Source organism: Lissotriton helveticus, chromosome 4_1, assembly GCF_964261635.1.
Source record: "Lissotriton helveticus chromosome 4_1, aLisHel1.1, whole genome shotgun sequence".
In the NCBI taxonomy this organism is placed as follows: Eukaryota; Metazoa; Chordata; class Amphibia; order Caudata; family Salamandridae; genus Lissotriton; species Lissotriton helveticus.
This window is the reverse complement of record NC_136063.1, coordinates 786,846,554-786,863,361: the sequence shown is the minus strand read 5'-3', so window position 1 is coordinate 786,863,361 and position 16,808 is coordinate 786,846,554. Positions and strand designations below refer to the sequence as shown.

Below are 16,808 nucleotides of genomic sequence, written 5' to 3'. Positions count from 1 at the left end.
ACTAGTGGGACCCTGAGGGTTCCCTAAGAAATGAGGAATTACAGTGGAATCAGTAATTCCAGGTCTGATTCTCCAGTAATTCCTAATTTGTCCTCCATAGTTTCGCTATAGATTTCGGCTTATTTCAGCAGTCCCCCGGTGAAATGTACCGGGCATGCGGATTTACTGTGGACCTTGATGCAAATGATAACTTTGTCAGGAATTCCGGGGTCCTTATAATCGGACCCTTAGCATTCAGCTCCAACCTTTCAGAAATAACTTGTATCAAAGGGTCTGCACAGTCAAAAAAAATGACACATAGGTGAAATTTCACTTTTAATTTCCTGGCTGGTTTGTCAGGAATTTGGAATCATGTATAATGTGTAAACCTCTGTGTGTTCTGTATATTGGCTGGGGTAGAGTCATATACATTAACTTAAGGTCTGCAGACAATACCCTTTTATATATTTCTTTCCTGGTCCCCTGCTCCCATCCCTCTCCCGCGACTGCTGCGGATTCTGCTACTATTTCTCAAAAAGCTTAACAAATGTAATATGTATAAAAAGGATGCAATATGTTATAAAGTAAGCTTTAAAAATTCGCCTAGTGTATCGTTTGATTACAGAAACCGCCGCAATAGTTCAGAAACGTGCGGGGGAGGGGTTCGGTTTTGTGGTTAGCTATTTCAAGGTCATCAGCTATTCCTGCATACAGCTTGCCCTTGGCTGATGTCATTTCCTGGCTTCCGGCGCTGTTTAGGCGATCCGTTCAAAGTGCCCTAATGAGTTAAACTCCCAAGATGGTACGTACACCGTTATTTATGGCATTTATAGAGCGCATTCCCAAACACAGGGGCGGGGGAGCTTTACATGGAAGAATTCAGATACAACAGAACATCTTTACAATGCCAAACTTCGTAATGCATTCTGGGGAATCTTCCGTACTGGAACTTAATTAAAAGGAAGGTGAATAATATGATAGAGAAAAGGCTGAAAAGGTGCGTTTTAAGCGGATGTGTCAAAAGTCTTATAAAATAGTACTGTGCAGGAATCCAGGCCTGGAGCTTTGGTCATTGTTAAACGACATATGAATATTGTTTTAAAAGCGTTTTTTAAACAAACTGTGGACGGAATATTATCATTTTTTGTTGTCTTTAATTGGCCTTTGATATTTTTTAGGATAATAAGCAGGAACACTTTATTAATGAGATGATGAATGTAAACATGATTGCGTGATGTACACAGTTTATAATTTGACTTGTGAGATACATATATATATATATTATTACACTAATACATTGAATTTTTGAAAAACCTTTTATTCGAATTTGTTAGTGTGTATTCTTAAATATTGATAGGTCACACTATTTAAACTTGGATGATTCACACGGCTTGCCCCTAAGTCACCTTGTCTTGGACTGGGAAGTGGTGCCCGAAGAATAGGCGGTGGCTACCAGAGACGTGGGCAAACGGAGGACCAAGCTGTAAAAGTCTGAAAAGCTTTCCTAGATAGGAAGAAATCTGGGACCCGGGTGGTAGCGCCTGGATGGCACTCAGTAATTTAACTATGACTTTCTTGCTGTGATGACCTAATTGGTGGGCCGATCAAAAGGGTTCTTGCCTTCTAATGGGATTTGATAACGTTATCCAGGGATTTTCAGGTCTGAAAACTTTAGCTACCCCTGACGGGGCACATTGAGACTGTCCTATGTGGTCCTAGATTTGGTGTCAATGAGGTCTGGGACAATAGCAGTTTCTGCAGAATTGTTGCTTTTCTTTGATGGAGCACTGACTTACACGTCTCCTGGGTATAGTCTAGAAATGGGAAAGCCAATATATAAGCTTTATTTCGACAGCTCGTGTCAAAAAGCAAAACAACAGACAGGCGTATAATAAAGTTTTAAAAAGATATAAAACGCAGAATGCAAAAAGGATTCCGACAAATGCTCTCATGAGTAGAAACATGGACTTTGGAGTTTAGGAACTGTTGAGAGTTTGTTGGACATTCGTCCCTCATGCAGATGTAAAAAGAGAGTGCAAATATAGAGGGGAATACAGAGAACAGTTCGTACCACACGCCACATGGTTCACACAGTTTCACTGATGGGGGGGGAAGCTGATCTGCACGGCTTTGGGGCTCTTAAGTGATTGTCAGAGAAGGGTCCCTCATACAGTGTCCACAAATGTCAACCGGTAAATGGGAAAGCATCATTCTTAAACTTGAGCTACTTGTGTAGCCCTCTGCTCGCAATGAGCTTGGCAGTTATCGTCTCCAAGCAAAAGATCTCCATACTAGGATAGTTCCTAGCAAAGGACAAACCTTATTCTGTTTCCCTAACCATATGGGAGGACAAAACCTTGCACTCCTGGGAAACTATCCTCACGACCACAGACTGAGAAAGGGAGGTTCCAAAGGCAACAATGAAAATGTCACCAGGTCTACGTGTGCTGAATGGTTAACTGAGTTATACAGAGTAGGCCCCCATGAACAGGTAACCTATAAACGTAGTGATAAGCTTGATATGTTATGAAAGATATGGGGTTGGCTTTGCATGTCTCAGAGGGTAGCACTTGCTAAATCTGTCCCCTTCCAAAAGTACTTTCTTTGGGTCCCCGGTTATGTGATACAGTTTAGCACAGCCTGTATTATCACATGTCGCCTGTTGGTAGTGTCCTCCTGTGGCGTTATTAGACCTGGCTGAATATTGTTCCTTAATTAATGATGGCCAGTGAATGCGCTTCCCCAAATCAAGTCGGTAGGCATCTCCCACACCCTCAATGCCATGACCCATTACTGCACATGGCATCCACTTGTGCCCCCATTCCCCCTCCTTTCTTCGCTACATCCCCTCCTTATATCACGAGTAGGTACTGACTCATGAGGTTCAGTTCATAACTAACATCTTATTGACCCCTTAAGCGTGTTCTGTAAGGGTGGTACTCCAGAAGAGGGTAATTGGTGGTGGGGTTAGGGATGAGTAGGCTGTTTGCATGCTGACCCAAGTCATTCTAGGCCGTCACCATCCTCATGTTCCCCCAGAACAAGTAAAGGATACCTATACTCATGTTTTTAGCCGAGTCGCAAGGCAGTTGTCTCTGTCATGGGCCCATGACAATCTGGAGATGATGTTTGTTAATTATTCCGCTGTTCCTATCTTGCACCCTTCCTATTCCCTTACCGAACATTCTTTTTCCTTACCCTCCATTGACATGCATGAGTTTGAGATCCTTAATATCCTTCTCCCACCTCGCTGCCAAGACCTGGAACACCCTCCCACTGAGCCTACGACAGACCCAAGGCCTGCTGACCTTCAGGAGGCTACTCAAGACCTGGCTGTTCGGCCAGTAGCGCCCCCCCCTTTTTCCCCCAGCGACTTGAGACCCTCACGGGTAAGTAGTGCGCTCTACAAATTCTTGATTGATTGATTGGTTTTTGATCCTAAATATAGGACAGGTGACTTAGAGACTGTTCACTGTTGGATGGCAACATTTTTCCTTTTGTCTGGTGCCATGTCCTGAGCATATCCTCCAATTTGGAGAACTTGTTGTATTTAACATCCATCCTCCATTTTCAATAAATGAATGTTTCAAAAAACCAACAATGGTAATGTGTTTGGGGGTCTTGTATTTTTGGTGTTCAGGTACATTCAGCCTGCTGGCTTGGGATGGGGCTTCTTCAGGACATACATGGTCTGCTTGCATAACTGAGGACTTGAGGAACAACGTGAGCCAAGATTGCCATTGCTACATAGATGCTCTTGTTCTGCAGAAGGAGCACTGTTCTTTTTTATCCCTCAAAGATCCACAACAGCACAGAGCATTACCAGTTGGTTGCGTGTAATTCAGCATGCTCACCTTGACCAGGTTTAGTGGTCAGGTATCCAGGCAAAGTGCAACCTCCTTTACCAAAGCAGACCCACACCTTCTTCCAGTAGATAGTTGCAGACTTCTTCAAGTGACGTGCCCTCACCACTGGGAATCTGTCTTGTCACCAGCCTCGGACAACAGACCTTTCCCCAACACACTGCGGGGTGTTGCCTACATTGATCAGTCAGAAGACCTGGAACAAAGATAGGCAGTTGTAATCCTTTTCGGGTCTCGCCTAGCAAAGCAGCGCATGCGCCGCTCACTCTTGCGGAGATCCACTGTCGTCACTTTAGCTTGCGAAACAAGGGTGGAAACACACCCATGCTTCTTATTGGAGCGGCTCGCCAATGCGTGCTTTTTATTGGAAGGGAAGCATGTTTTGTTCCCACCCTGTTTCCTGTTCAGCATGCCTGCCCAGACTGCACATGTGCATGTGCCGGGAAAGGAGATGTGTACACGTATGGTGTACGGCGCTGCTTCCCACATGGTGTCCACACACGCACGCTGGCCAGAGGTGCACGCGCCAGGACAGGAGATATGTACGCATATGGTGTACGGTGCTGTTTCCCACATGGTGTCCACACACACACGCTGGCCGGAGGTGCACTCGCTGTGGTGTCCACACACGCACACTGGCCGAAAGTGCACTCGCTGTTCCCGTTGCACACGGTGCTAAGAGGCGCTCTTAGTTTACGTTAAGACCCGCTTCGTGGAGCAGACCCTGGTACCGCTTGTTCAAGTTGGTGAGGAGAGTTGGGGTGGGGGGGGGGAAGCAACACGTTATCGCGCATTAATTCAATTGGTTCGGTGGAGTAAAATTGAACTCGAGTAGCCACATAATCAACTAGGAGCACAGGACTTGGCGCGTGATGCCTTGATGCCGTGGTTCGAGGGGTAACCTTAAAGGTGTGACTGGAAAACATTGCAAATGTACCCATTTCCCTCTAATTCCAACCCCATAGCACTGGTTAGGTTGTCGAAAAACTATACACCCCCCATCTTGTAATATTTCCAAGATATTACTCATGTCAGTTGCAGATATTTCAGAGCATCCTGTTTTTTTTGCATACTAGTACTTGTTTTACTTTCGCTGTGTGCGCCCTTTCACTCACATTTTTTGGGAGGTGCTGATTTTTGTTGGCAGACATCCCTTAGCTGTGTTGGGTAAATGCCTGGCTTATTAAAGTATTCAGTTTTAGGGTCCGCTACTTCTGCTCACTTAGAAGGTGTTCTGAAGTCTATCCTGCCATAGTGCAAAGTACAGGGGAAAAGACTTGAGGGAGGACTGTGATTAAAAACAAATTCAGCCACCATTAGTAAGCTGATGTCAAGCAGCAAAGGGGACAGTAGACAAACTTGATGAGAAGCTCACAGCCCAAAGAGCTCAGTTTTAGGGTCCGCTACTTCTGGTCGCTTAGAAGGTGCTCTGAAGTCTATCCTGCCATAGTGCATGCTGGGAACCGCTGAGTTGTGGTGGGTGGCACCTATCTTGTAAACAGGATTTGATCACGTTAAAACGTTGGCACTTTGGTGGAAATTGCATTGCCGTATTCTTATGGAAGTGTTTGTAGGAGATTTCCGTAAATGTTGGTGAACACCCAGAACCTCACATGAGCAACATGTGCTTTCTTGTATAGTTCCCTTACAATACCAACCCGTTCCTGTGATTTGGTTATACAACCGTGATCATTAAAAAAAGCAAACTTTCAACTCCTAAAGCAATTTGCGCACTTCGCACGTGGGCAATAAAACGCAATAAACTTGAATGCTTGCGTGTATACAAACCCCTTTCAGGTTGTTTGAGGCCCTGAAATAGTTGCAGAATTATTCCCGCAAAGATCAGGAGAAACCCGTTTTTAGGGTGTAAAAAGTTGGTGAGGGTGCCTGTCTGGGAAGGGGTTTGCCCACATGCAACAATATTTTTGCTCTTCAGAAACAAAGAAAAGTTAAACTGTGCAAACGCCGCATTTATCAGTCACATTTATGCGTACGGAAATGTAGACTCGCTACTTTTTTTTTATTAGAATGTTATTTTTAATAGTTCACTATTTTGTGGTCTTTGAATATTCATGTGTAGGTAGGTTTAGTATTTACTCTTTACAAAGGGCTCGCTCGTATTTATTGTGTCTCCCACTCCCACTTCCCAGTCTCATCTCGCAATACCACTGCCCTCTCTAATCCCTCACTCACACTATCTGTCTCCTCTTTATAATGCCTACTCACACCCGCTACCTTCCTGTACCTTTTCACACTGTGCACTTAGCCACATCTTATCCCCCCTCAGGTGCCCCTTCCACTTGTTTCTCTAGGTCTCTCTCTCTCTCTCTCTCTTTCTCAACCATCGCTTCCCCGCCATACACGCCATCCACCGCTATTGTCCCACCCAAAAACCCTTCACTACTGCATCCAACCACCAATACCCAAGCCAAGGCTCCCTCAGCAGGCCCCCCCCCCCCACCCTCGCTCGTCCTTGTCTACCCCTTAACCCAACTCCGCATCGAAACCCTCCGCCCCATCCTCAGTGCGTCACCCCAGGCCAAACACCCGGTCTGGGGCACTCCAAGAAGACCTAATCATCTGCACAGGATCAAAATACTTACCAAACTAATACGCCATTAGCTCAAACTCGTCTACATGCAATAGGTCTGGCATTTAGAAAAGTTTAAGCTATTGGCATTGTAAATGACAATGCCTTTTATTTATGTTTTAGAAAAGAAAAACAAAAAAAGCATTGTCATTTACAATGTCAATAGCTCAAAATAATATAAATGCGAGACCTATTGCATTGCAAATGCTTGTTATACTACTTTCACAGACATGGTTTGTTTATTCCACATGTCAGCCAGAGAACACATTTTTTTTGTAAATAAATTTTATTGCCATTTGCAACCAAAATGAGCATCATATATAATAACACATTAGGTCGTTGTATCGACATGGCACTCAACAATAACTGACATTCTGCGCCCGCAAAAACGATCCTACCTCCCTCCCCCCTTCAGACCCCCCCACCCCCTGTCACTGCGCCTGCTACCAATAAACGAAAAGTACAACCTACACGGGTTACCACCGCACATCAAGAATTCTCCTCAGTGTGTGATGCAAAGGGGATGTCTCTCAAGCTAATCTGGTAGGGGGAAACCCCACCCACCCCTCCTACGCCAGGTACAGGTCCAATGGGCAATGCATCCCTAATCTCCATCGTCCTCACCTTCACTTATCGGCCAGAGAACACATTTGATGCGGTTCATTCACATTTTGTATCCCTCTTCGCCTACAGAGGACTCTCTTTTTTCTTTTTTTTTTTTTAAATGATGATGGAAGTCTAAACTGGATGAAACCTAAACACAAGCATGAAGAGGAGAGAATCCTTCACACCTGACCTCCTTCAGCTTTTTGGGAGCAGCTCTTCTGTGGAAAAAAAAGGGGCAGGCCCTGAAAAAGGCTATCTTTACACGTCAGAGAAGACTGCTGTCTCCAGACTCTGAACACTTTCCATCTAATCTAATGAAAGTGCTGCAGAAAGGAGTAAAAGGCAGTGCAGAGCAAAACGCCACTTCTACACATTTAATGGAAGCCCTGTCTCCATTCTCCCACACACCAGAGTCTGTTTTCACACAAAACCTTCAGGAGTGCTAGCAATACACAATGACAGTGTGTCAGGATACCTCCAACCTCTATATTGTACACTATGCAGTGGCGTGGCAAGCCAAGATGTATTCAACTGTATAACCGCCAACTTTCTCTCTTCCTGGAATCCAACAAACTTCTGCGCCAATCCCAGACTGGGTTCAGACCAGGACAGGGAACAGACACCGCATTACTAGCCGTGGTCGAAGAGGCAAGATCCATCATAGACGCAGGAGGATCAGTGGCAGTGATCCTTCTCGATCTAAGTGCCGCCTTCGACACGGTAGACCACGCTATCCTCATCCATCGGCTCAGCGTGGTAGGAATATCCGGCAATGCCCTGTCCTGGATTAAATCCTTCTTGGAAGGGAGAACCTTCCAGGTGTCCGATGGCACAGTTAAGTCCAAAGCTCTCCCGTTACAGTGTGGGGTCCCCCAGGGCTCCTCCCTGAGCCCCACACTTTTTAACGTCTATATGTCCCCCCTAGAGGACATTATAACCCCATTCTGCATAAAAACAGTTATGTATGCCGATGATACACAACTGGTGGTGTCCATTAGCCAGTCGAGGAAAAGCCTAGAAAATCTGGCAGTCTGTCTCGAGAACATCTCCAACTGGATGAGTGAATCACGGCTGAAATTAAACGGCGAGAAGTCCGAGATCCTTCTCCTGGGAAATCCACGCAAACTCCCCCCATCCCTCTTATGGCCAAGCTGTATGGGTTCACCCCCCACCCCCAAAGCAGAAGTTAAAAGTCTTGGCATCTGGTTAGACCAAGAGCTTAATTTCAAAACCCAGGCCAGAAAAACCACCGGCACCTGCCTTGGCCTTATTAAAACAGCACGGAAAGTCCTTCACCTAATCCCCTTCCAATCCAGGAAACTGCTCATGCAGGGTTTAGTGAACTCCAGACTTGACTACGGAAACACCCTTTATTTAGGGGCCCCCGCCGCAGTCATTCACAGACTGCAATGCGCCCAAAACGCCGCTGCTAGACTCTTAACAGGGACCAAATCCAGATGCTCAGCCAAACCAGCGCTCAAAAGCCTACACTGGCTACCGGTCAAGGAAAGGATCACTTTCAAGACTCTATGCATATCACACAAAATAATGCATGGGAGAGGTCCGCCGATCCTGAGTTCCCTGGTCAAACCCCATCAGTCCAACAGGCAACTTAGATCAGATTCCCTCTCCCTGGCCAGCGTCCCCAGAATACAAAAGGCCCGTTCTGGGGGGCGACTGTTCTCCTATAACGCCCCAAAGCTGTGGAATTCCCTTCCAATTTCCATCCGAAGAGAACACAACCTACTGACCTTCCGTAGGCAACTAAAAACATGGCTCTTCCCATAGTACCCTTCCCCCCCGGAAACCTAGGTCTACTGACAGCGCTGGGACGCCTCAGGGTAGCTACGCTCTCTACAAATCCGTATCCAAATAACACTGATCAAATTCACACTGACACATGCTACCATCTACCTAGAACACAAACATGAGCAATGCAGGCACACAGGACGTAGCAATGGACTTGCTACAATAGACTTAGGCAGGGCGTGAGAGGGGTGAGGGGTCAGCAGGCCACTCGCCCAGTGCAAAGTACAGGGGAAAAGACTTGAGGGAGGACTGTGATTAAAAACAAATTCTGCCACCATTAGTAAGCTGATGTCAAGCAGCAAAGGGAACAGTAGACAAACTTGATGAGAAGCTCACAGCCAAAAGAGCTCGGTGACAAAGTAGGTCTGGGATGTCCCACTTGACCCAAACTGATAATCCGAAAAACACTCGAGAATATGTCCCAAATGAACTATTCCCATGCAACGTGCACTGTGTGGATCACGGCAGGACACCAGCGCAGAAAGACAAGGACTGGGAGAATTGTTGCGAAGGATCATCAAACCAGATGCAATGCATTCCATTCTTAGTGTGGTTTAATTAAAAAAGCCCAATTGCCAAAATCAATTAACAGCAATCAACATCAAGAAAGCAAGACAGGGATCATTAAAATCACATCCAAGAAAGCCAATATTATCAAGGTTGCTTAATCACTGTAGCCGCCTTTTCAATAATTTATCTCAGACTTAAAATGCAGTTCTGTCAGATTATTGTCAGCTCCTAGGAGATATTCCCCTAAAACACCACAAAGACTCTTGTTGTGTATCCCTTGAAAGTAGCTGTACAAGAGGGACAATACATTTATAAAACAGGTCTCGCCTAGCAAAGCAGCGCATGCGCCGTTCACTCTTGGGGAGATCCATTGTCATCGCTTTAGCTTGCGAAACAAGGGTGGAAGCACACCCATGCTTCTTATTGGAGCGGCACGCCAATGCGTGCTTTTTATTGGAAGGGTAGCATGTTTTGTTCCCACCCTGTTTCCTGTTCAGCGTGCCTGCCCAGATAGGACATGTGCAAGTGCCGGGAAAGGAGATGTGTACACGTATGGTGTACGGCGCTGCTTCCCACATGGTGTCCACACACGCACGCTGGCCGGAGGTGCACGCGCCAGGACAGGAGATATGTACGCATATGGTGTACGGTGCTGTTTCCCACATGGTGTCCACACACACACGCTGGCCGGAGGTGCACTCGCTGTGGTGTCCACACACACACTGGCCGAAGGTGCACTCGCTGTTCCCGTTGCACACGGTGCGAAGCGGCGCTTAGTTTACGTTAAGGCCCGCTTCGTGGAGCAGACCCTGGTACCGCTTGTTCAAGTTGGTGAGGAGAGTTGGGGTGGGGGGAGGAAGCAACACGTTATCGCGCATTAGTTCAATTGCTTCGGTGGAGTAAAATTGAACTTGAGTAGTCACATAATCAACTAGGAGCACAGGACTCGGCGCGTGATGCCTTGATGCCGTGGTTCGAGGGGTAACCTTAAAGGTTTGACTGGAAAACATTGCAAATGTACCCATTTCCCTCTAATTCCAACCCCTTAGCACTTGTTAGATTGTCGGAAAACTATACACCCCCCATCTTGTAATATTCCCAAGATATTACTCATGTCAGTTGCAGATATTTCAGAGCATCCTGTTTTTGTTGCATACTAGTACTTGTTTTACTTTCGCAGTGTGCGCCCTTTCACTCACATTTTTGGGAGGTGCGGATTTTTGTTGGCAGACATCCTTTTGCAGTGTTGGGTAAATGCCTGGCTTATTAAAGTATTCAGTTTTAGGGTCCGCTACTTCTGCTCACTTAGAAGGTGCTCTGAAGTCTATCCTGCCATAGTGCAAAGTACAGGGGAAAAGACTTGAGGGAGGACTGTAATTAGAAACAAATTCTGCCACCATTAGTAAGCTGATGTCAAGCAGCAAAGGGGACCGTAGACAAACTTGATGAGAAGCTCACAGCCCAAAGAGCTCGGTGACAAAGTAGGTCTGAGATGTCCCACTTGACCCAAACAGATAATCCTAAAAACACTCTAGAGTATGTCCCACATGAACTATTCCCATGCAACGTGCACTGTGTGGATCACGGCAGGAAACCAGCGCAGAAAGACAAGGACTGGGAGAATTGTTGCGAAGGATCATCAAACCAGATGCAATGCATTCCATTCTTAGTGTGGTTTAATTAAAAAAGCCCAATTGCCAAAATCAATTAACAGCAATCAACATCAAGAAAGCAAGACATGCATCATTAAAATCACATCCAAGAAAGCCAATATTATCAAGGTTGCTTAATCACTGTAGCCGCCTTTTCAATAATTTATCTCAGACTTAAAATGCAGTTCTGTCAGATTATTGTCAGCTCCTGGGAGATATTCCCCTAAAACACCACAAAGACTCTTGTTGTGTATCCCTTGAAAGTAGCTGTATGAGAGGGACAATACATTTATAAAACAGCTGAGTGCAGAGATGGCAAGCATGGGTCTACCCCAACTAGCCCCTGTTCTCACCTGCATGGCCCCATTTCTGGGAGCAGAGTAGGCACTAATTGTTCAAATGGTACAACATGTGGCGGTGCACATTCTCTCATTGTAGGCACGGTTTGACACACAGCTGCCTGAGTGGCCTATTGCTATTCATTTAAAAATATATATATATATATCATCAGCTTTGGCTCCACACGGGGGCACCTTTTTCTCCCACCTCATGCTGTTGGCTCTTTGATGCATCATTTTGCATCCTATCGAGTACTTGCATTGCAATGCTTAATGGACTAATGTACATTTAAAAAATAATCTGAATCATCGCACATAAATTATTTATCTCACATGCATGGTGTATAGAAAATAATCCTACCTGGAACTGCTAACAAAACATGTGCCTTGGTGGTCAATAAAACATGGGTCAAATAGTCACAATAGGAAAGGTCTTGAATTGAGTCCAAGAGGACATGTTAGTTAGTCTTGTAAGAAATCTTCCTTGATAACAAAAGCAGGTTTGGCACATTTCTTGGAGGACTCCCAGATAAATTATAATAGACTGAAGACTGACATGTTCTCCTTGGTGCATTACTGTTCCAATCATTCCAAGTACCAACAATGTCACTTACAACCTTTTGGATATGTAGTGCAAGAGAATCACTTCATGTGTTCTAGTGGTGCTCTATCTAATGTGACATCGAATGGAATTCTAACTGGAGAAGTCCTCGGTTGGTGTTGCTGCTTTCCCGTTTAATAAACCTCAGCAGAAAGGCACGTCAATCATGTACAATTCACGATCAGTGTTATTTACAAAATACACTCAAAAGTGGGAAGCAGTTTGATTTAAAGAATTGTACTGCTTATTTAAGTTATTCGCGAACGAGGTCAACATGCAGTCATACAAAGCTAATGCAAAGGGTCTTATGCGGAGGTATATTCTCAACGGATTTGCTCACAAAACTATGCAATCCACTTCACTCTTACCTTAGCAAGGAAGTTCCAAGAGGCGTAGTGTGCTGAAGACTGGCTGCTTTTCAGCTTTACTGTAGTTAGCATCAAGACAAAACCTAATATTCCACTAAAAGAGAACAGAAAAGACTCATTTAAACACGGAATCACTAAGTTTCCTTCCTTAACGGAACAGCAAAAAAATGTAGCTTCTGATGTTATTCATTTCCAAACTAAAGGCAGATAGCTTATACTCTTTGAAGGACTTTACACAAATTTGTATAATTCTTTAAAGTACAGTATGTAATGAGTGTGCAGCTTAAACTTGCATTTGTATGTGAATTATGCTTTTCTAGACTCTGTTGTCTGTGCTTTAGTGTACTCCCTATTGTAAATGTCAAGTTGATGAAAAATCTGTTTTATGGTAGTATGGCTTCAATGTAGTTAGCTAGCCAAGAACTTGGAGCACTGACATCATGAATGGAATAATGTTATTTACATGCAAGAATGTCTTGAGGCTAAAGCATAATTGTCTCACAAGAGAGGATACATAGATACTGCAGAATGACATTGTTTGCCGATTGGCATAGGCCCCATTCTTCCACTGCAAGGAGATGAATAATAGGAAACATATCTATCAAAAAAACAAATAGTAAAAAGCATAACTTTGTCAAAGGAAAAGCAGGGAACTTAACACAAAATATAAGTACGGGTTTCGGTGAGAAATAAAAGTTCTAGTTGTACCCAATATTTAAAAAACCAAATACCAAATCCAGACACACAAAATTTAATTGCACATATTTGGACAGTGGTTCTTTGATAGCCTCAGTCAGGCTGGGGAGCTGGAGGGGAAAATCACAATCACTAGAATAATCAAACAATCTTGCACCCAACCTCTTGGAATACTTTTCGGTTCTAGTGCAGCATTTCAACTCTGTGAGGGTGGGGGGTCTTTCTCATCTCAACGCAATGTGGGTGTTTAAGAAGGAAATATTAGGAGATTTATTTGGATACTAAAACTAAAATGAGCATTATAAAACCGGCCACACTATGAGCCTCATTTAGAGTTTGGCAGACGAGGGACATCAACCAAAAAGCAGCGGATGTCCTGTTCACCATCCAGAGGCCCTCTACACTTTAACCTGGGCAGACGGGATGTCAAACCCTTTTCCATGACTATCCCACCTCCTCCAATATCCAAGTAAGGCCGCCATGTGACTATATATATTTTTAGGGTCTCTGGGTACACTCAGTGTCTCCTCCTGCTTTGCTCCTTTCCCAGTTCGCTCTTTTATCTTATATGGGTAATATCCAAGCACCAGGGCAGATACACTGCCCTGGTCAATAATATAAACTCTCGTTCTGCAGGTGATGTGTTGCTGAAGGCCACTGGAAGAAATTCTCATTGTTTCGAAGGTGAATTATTAGTCTAATTAAACAGGAGTGTTTTGCCTTAATTCATTTGTTTACAGAATTAGCCCTTCAGTGTCTTTGAAAGCTGGTTTGGAGTAGTTTCTTACCTGTAACTCCAGTTCTGTAGTAGGGGTATCTCTGTTATAGTCATAATCTAGTGAATAGTCCCGCTCATGTGCGGGGACCCCGGAGCACTCAAAATCTCTTAAACTGTCTTCTTTGCAGTACTGCATAGACACTTAAGAGAGAATTAAAGACAGATAATGCAGCCTATACCTGCAAGGCTACACTGTCCAGTACTTCAACTAGAAATGCAAAGGATATTCCACCAATATCACATTTAAACCTGTCTGCCATGTTACACCATGGAAAACACGTCCCCCCTTCACCAAATCCTTGGAATGATAGAGAGGAAGGTCAGGACAGACAAGCCCCCATAGGCTGCCATTATGTGGCTTAAAAAGGGATACCGTGCCAAGGAAACTTTCCAGAACTCTCCTGGTATCCCAGAATGCACAGCAACTCCCTCCACTTTCAGTTCTTTTTGGAGGTGTATACAGCTAGACCTGTAGCATTCATATTATTATCCTTATCTCCACCGGGGAGGAGGGCGGGCGCTTATGACTATAACAGAGATACCCCTACTACAGAACTGGAGTTACAGGCAAGAAACTACTCCTTCTGTAGTAGGGGATCTCTGTGTATAGTCATAATGTAGTGAATAGAATGGTAAGCCCATCCAAACATAACCCGGCGGTGGAGAAAAATAAGGCACCACCACTACTGTGCAAACAGATTTCTCAACGAAGCCTGCCCAACCTGAGCATCTGCTCTGGCATCCGAGTCCAGACAGTAATGCTTAGCAAAGGTATGGACCGACTTCCAAGTGGCAGCCTTGCAGATCTCTGCAATGGGAACATTACGAAGCAAAGCTGTTGTAGCCGCTTTGCCCCTGGTGGAATGAGCCTTAGGCTTACCCCCTAAGGTCTTATTCGCTTTCTGATAACAGAGCTGGATACAAGACGCAATCCACCTAGAGATGGACTGTTTCGAAGTAGCCAGACCAGTCCTAACCGACCCATAGTTGACAAACAATTGGTCGGATCTGCGAATGTCTTTGGTTTTATCCAGATAGAATTTCAACACCCTTCTGACATCCAGGGAATGAAGAGACCTTTCCGCTGGAGTGGAAGGATTCTGGAAAAAAGTCGGTAAAGTTATAGTCTGATTAACATGAAAATCAGAAATCACCTTGGGAAGGAACTTAGGGGGAGTACGCATAACAACCTTAGCAGCATGAAACACAGTATGAGGTTCTTGGCAACACAATGCCTGAATCTCACTCACCCTGCGGGCCGATGTAATGGCCACGAGGAACGCCGCCTTCCAAGACAGGTGCTGCAGTGAAGCCTTGTGAATAGGCTCGAAAGGTTCCTTCATCAGCCTGGACAGCACCACATTCAATTCCCATGCAGGTGAAGGCAGCCGAACAGGAGGGAACACCTTCTTCAACCCTTCCAAAAAATCCTTAATCACAGGAATCTCGTAGAAGGATGTCTGCGAAGGGCCTTTTCTGTAAGCAGTCAATGCAGCCAGATGAACCTTAATGGAATGGAAATTAAGTCCAGACTGAGCTGGATGCAGAAGGCATGGAAGGATGACATCCTCCTTGCAGGTCGTCGGATCATAGTTCTTAGACATGCACCAGATGCAGAATCTCTTCCATTTGTAAGCATAAGAGGTCCTAGTAGACGGCCCTTTAGCCTCCTTCAGTATGTCCATGCAATCCTCAGGAAGATTCAAATAGCCATATTGCACTATCTCAGGAGCCATGCCGTCAAACTCAACGACGAGAGGTTGGGGTGCACCATCTGCCCCCCGAACTTCGTGAGAAAGTCCGGCCGACACGGCAGCCGCCGATGAGGTAGGATCGACCAGTGAAGCAGGTCCGTGAAGCACCACTGCCTGGGCCATTCCAGAGCAATGAGGATCATCCGCGCCCGGGACTGGGCCAGCTTGATTAGCACCGCCGGAATCAGGGGAATGGGTGGAAAAGCGTACAGAAAGCTGTTCGAACAGCTGATCCATAACGCGTTCCCCAGAGTCCCCGGCTGATAATACCTCGAGGCAAAGTCGCTGCATTTTCTGTTTTCGGCGGTGGCGAACAGATCCACGTCTGGAGTGCCCCACATGGCGAAGACGTCGCCGAGCACCTCGTCGTTTATGACCCACTTGTGGCTTTCCTGAAGCAGTCTGCTGAGGGCGTCCGCCTGAACATTCTGCACACCTGGCAGATGAGTCGCCGTTATCGTCAGTCCTCTGGCTAGCAGCAGTGCCAGATCGCCTGCGCTTCCTGTGACAGTGTGCGCGATCTCGAGCCCCCCTGCTTGTTGAGGTAATACATCGTGGTCGTATTGTCCGTCTGTACAAGCAAGGAGTTGGTCTGGAAGGACGGATGAAAGGCCTTCAGTGCCAAGTGAACCGCTCTGAGTTCCAGGAAATTGATGTGATACGTGGACTCTGCTGGAGACCACGTTCCCTGGATTTGTAGATGGTCTGAATGCGCTCCCCAGCCCTGGAGAGACGCATCCGTCACGATAGTCTGAGTCGGGATATCCTTGTGGAAAGGAACCCCCTAGAGTAGATTCTCTGCAGAGCACCACCATCTCAGGGACTGTTGGGCATGAAGAACCAACTGGATCCTATCGTCCCAGAACCCTTTCCTCTGGTCCCATTGATCCTCCAAGCATTCCTGCAGCGGCCTCATGTGTAGGTGCGCATGTGGAGTGAGGAAGATGCAAGAGGCCATCGACCCCAGTAGAGAAGACACCGCCTCACTGTTGTAGATGGAGCAGCTATGAGAGCCTAAGCCTTCCGAAGGAGCAATAAGCGTCTCTCCTCCGAAGGAGACACGCTTGCTGACAGCGTATTGATGGAAGCTCCCAAGTACTGCAGGCACTGGACTGGGATCGGAAAAGACTTGGACATATTTATGTGCAACCCCAGTTGATTCAGCAGGACGGCCGTCCTGTTGAAGTGCAGTTGTGCTTCCTGGAAGGTGGAGGCCTTGATCAACCAGTCGTCCAGGTACGGGTAGACAAACACCTTGTTCTTT

General features: G+C 45.7%; 1 protein-coding gene across 3 annotated transcripts in view; it reads right to left on the bottom strand.

Annotated features, from left to right (window-relative positions):
• The window catches only part of SLC35D4 (solute carrier family 35 member D4), a 570,185-nt gene that overhangs the window by 148,362 nt on the left and 405,015 nt on the right, over positions 1–16,808 (bottom strand). For all 3 annotated transcript variants that reach the window (XR_013610546.1, XR_013610545.1, XM_078687423.1), the window contains one exon: positions 12,317–12,410. Coding sequence is in view for 1 of the 3 variants with exons in the window: in XM_078687423.1 (XP_078543549.1) it covers positions 12,317–12,410 (94 nt within the window). In the remaining 2 variants the exon portion in view is untranslated. The remainder of the gene's footprint in view (positions 1–12,316; positions 12,411–16,808) is intronic.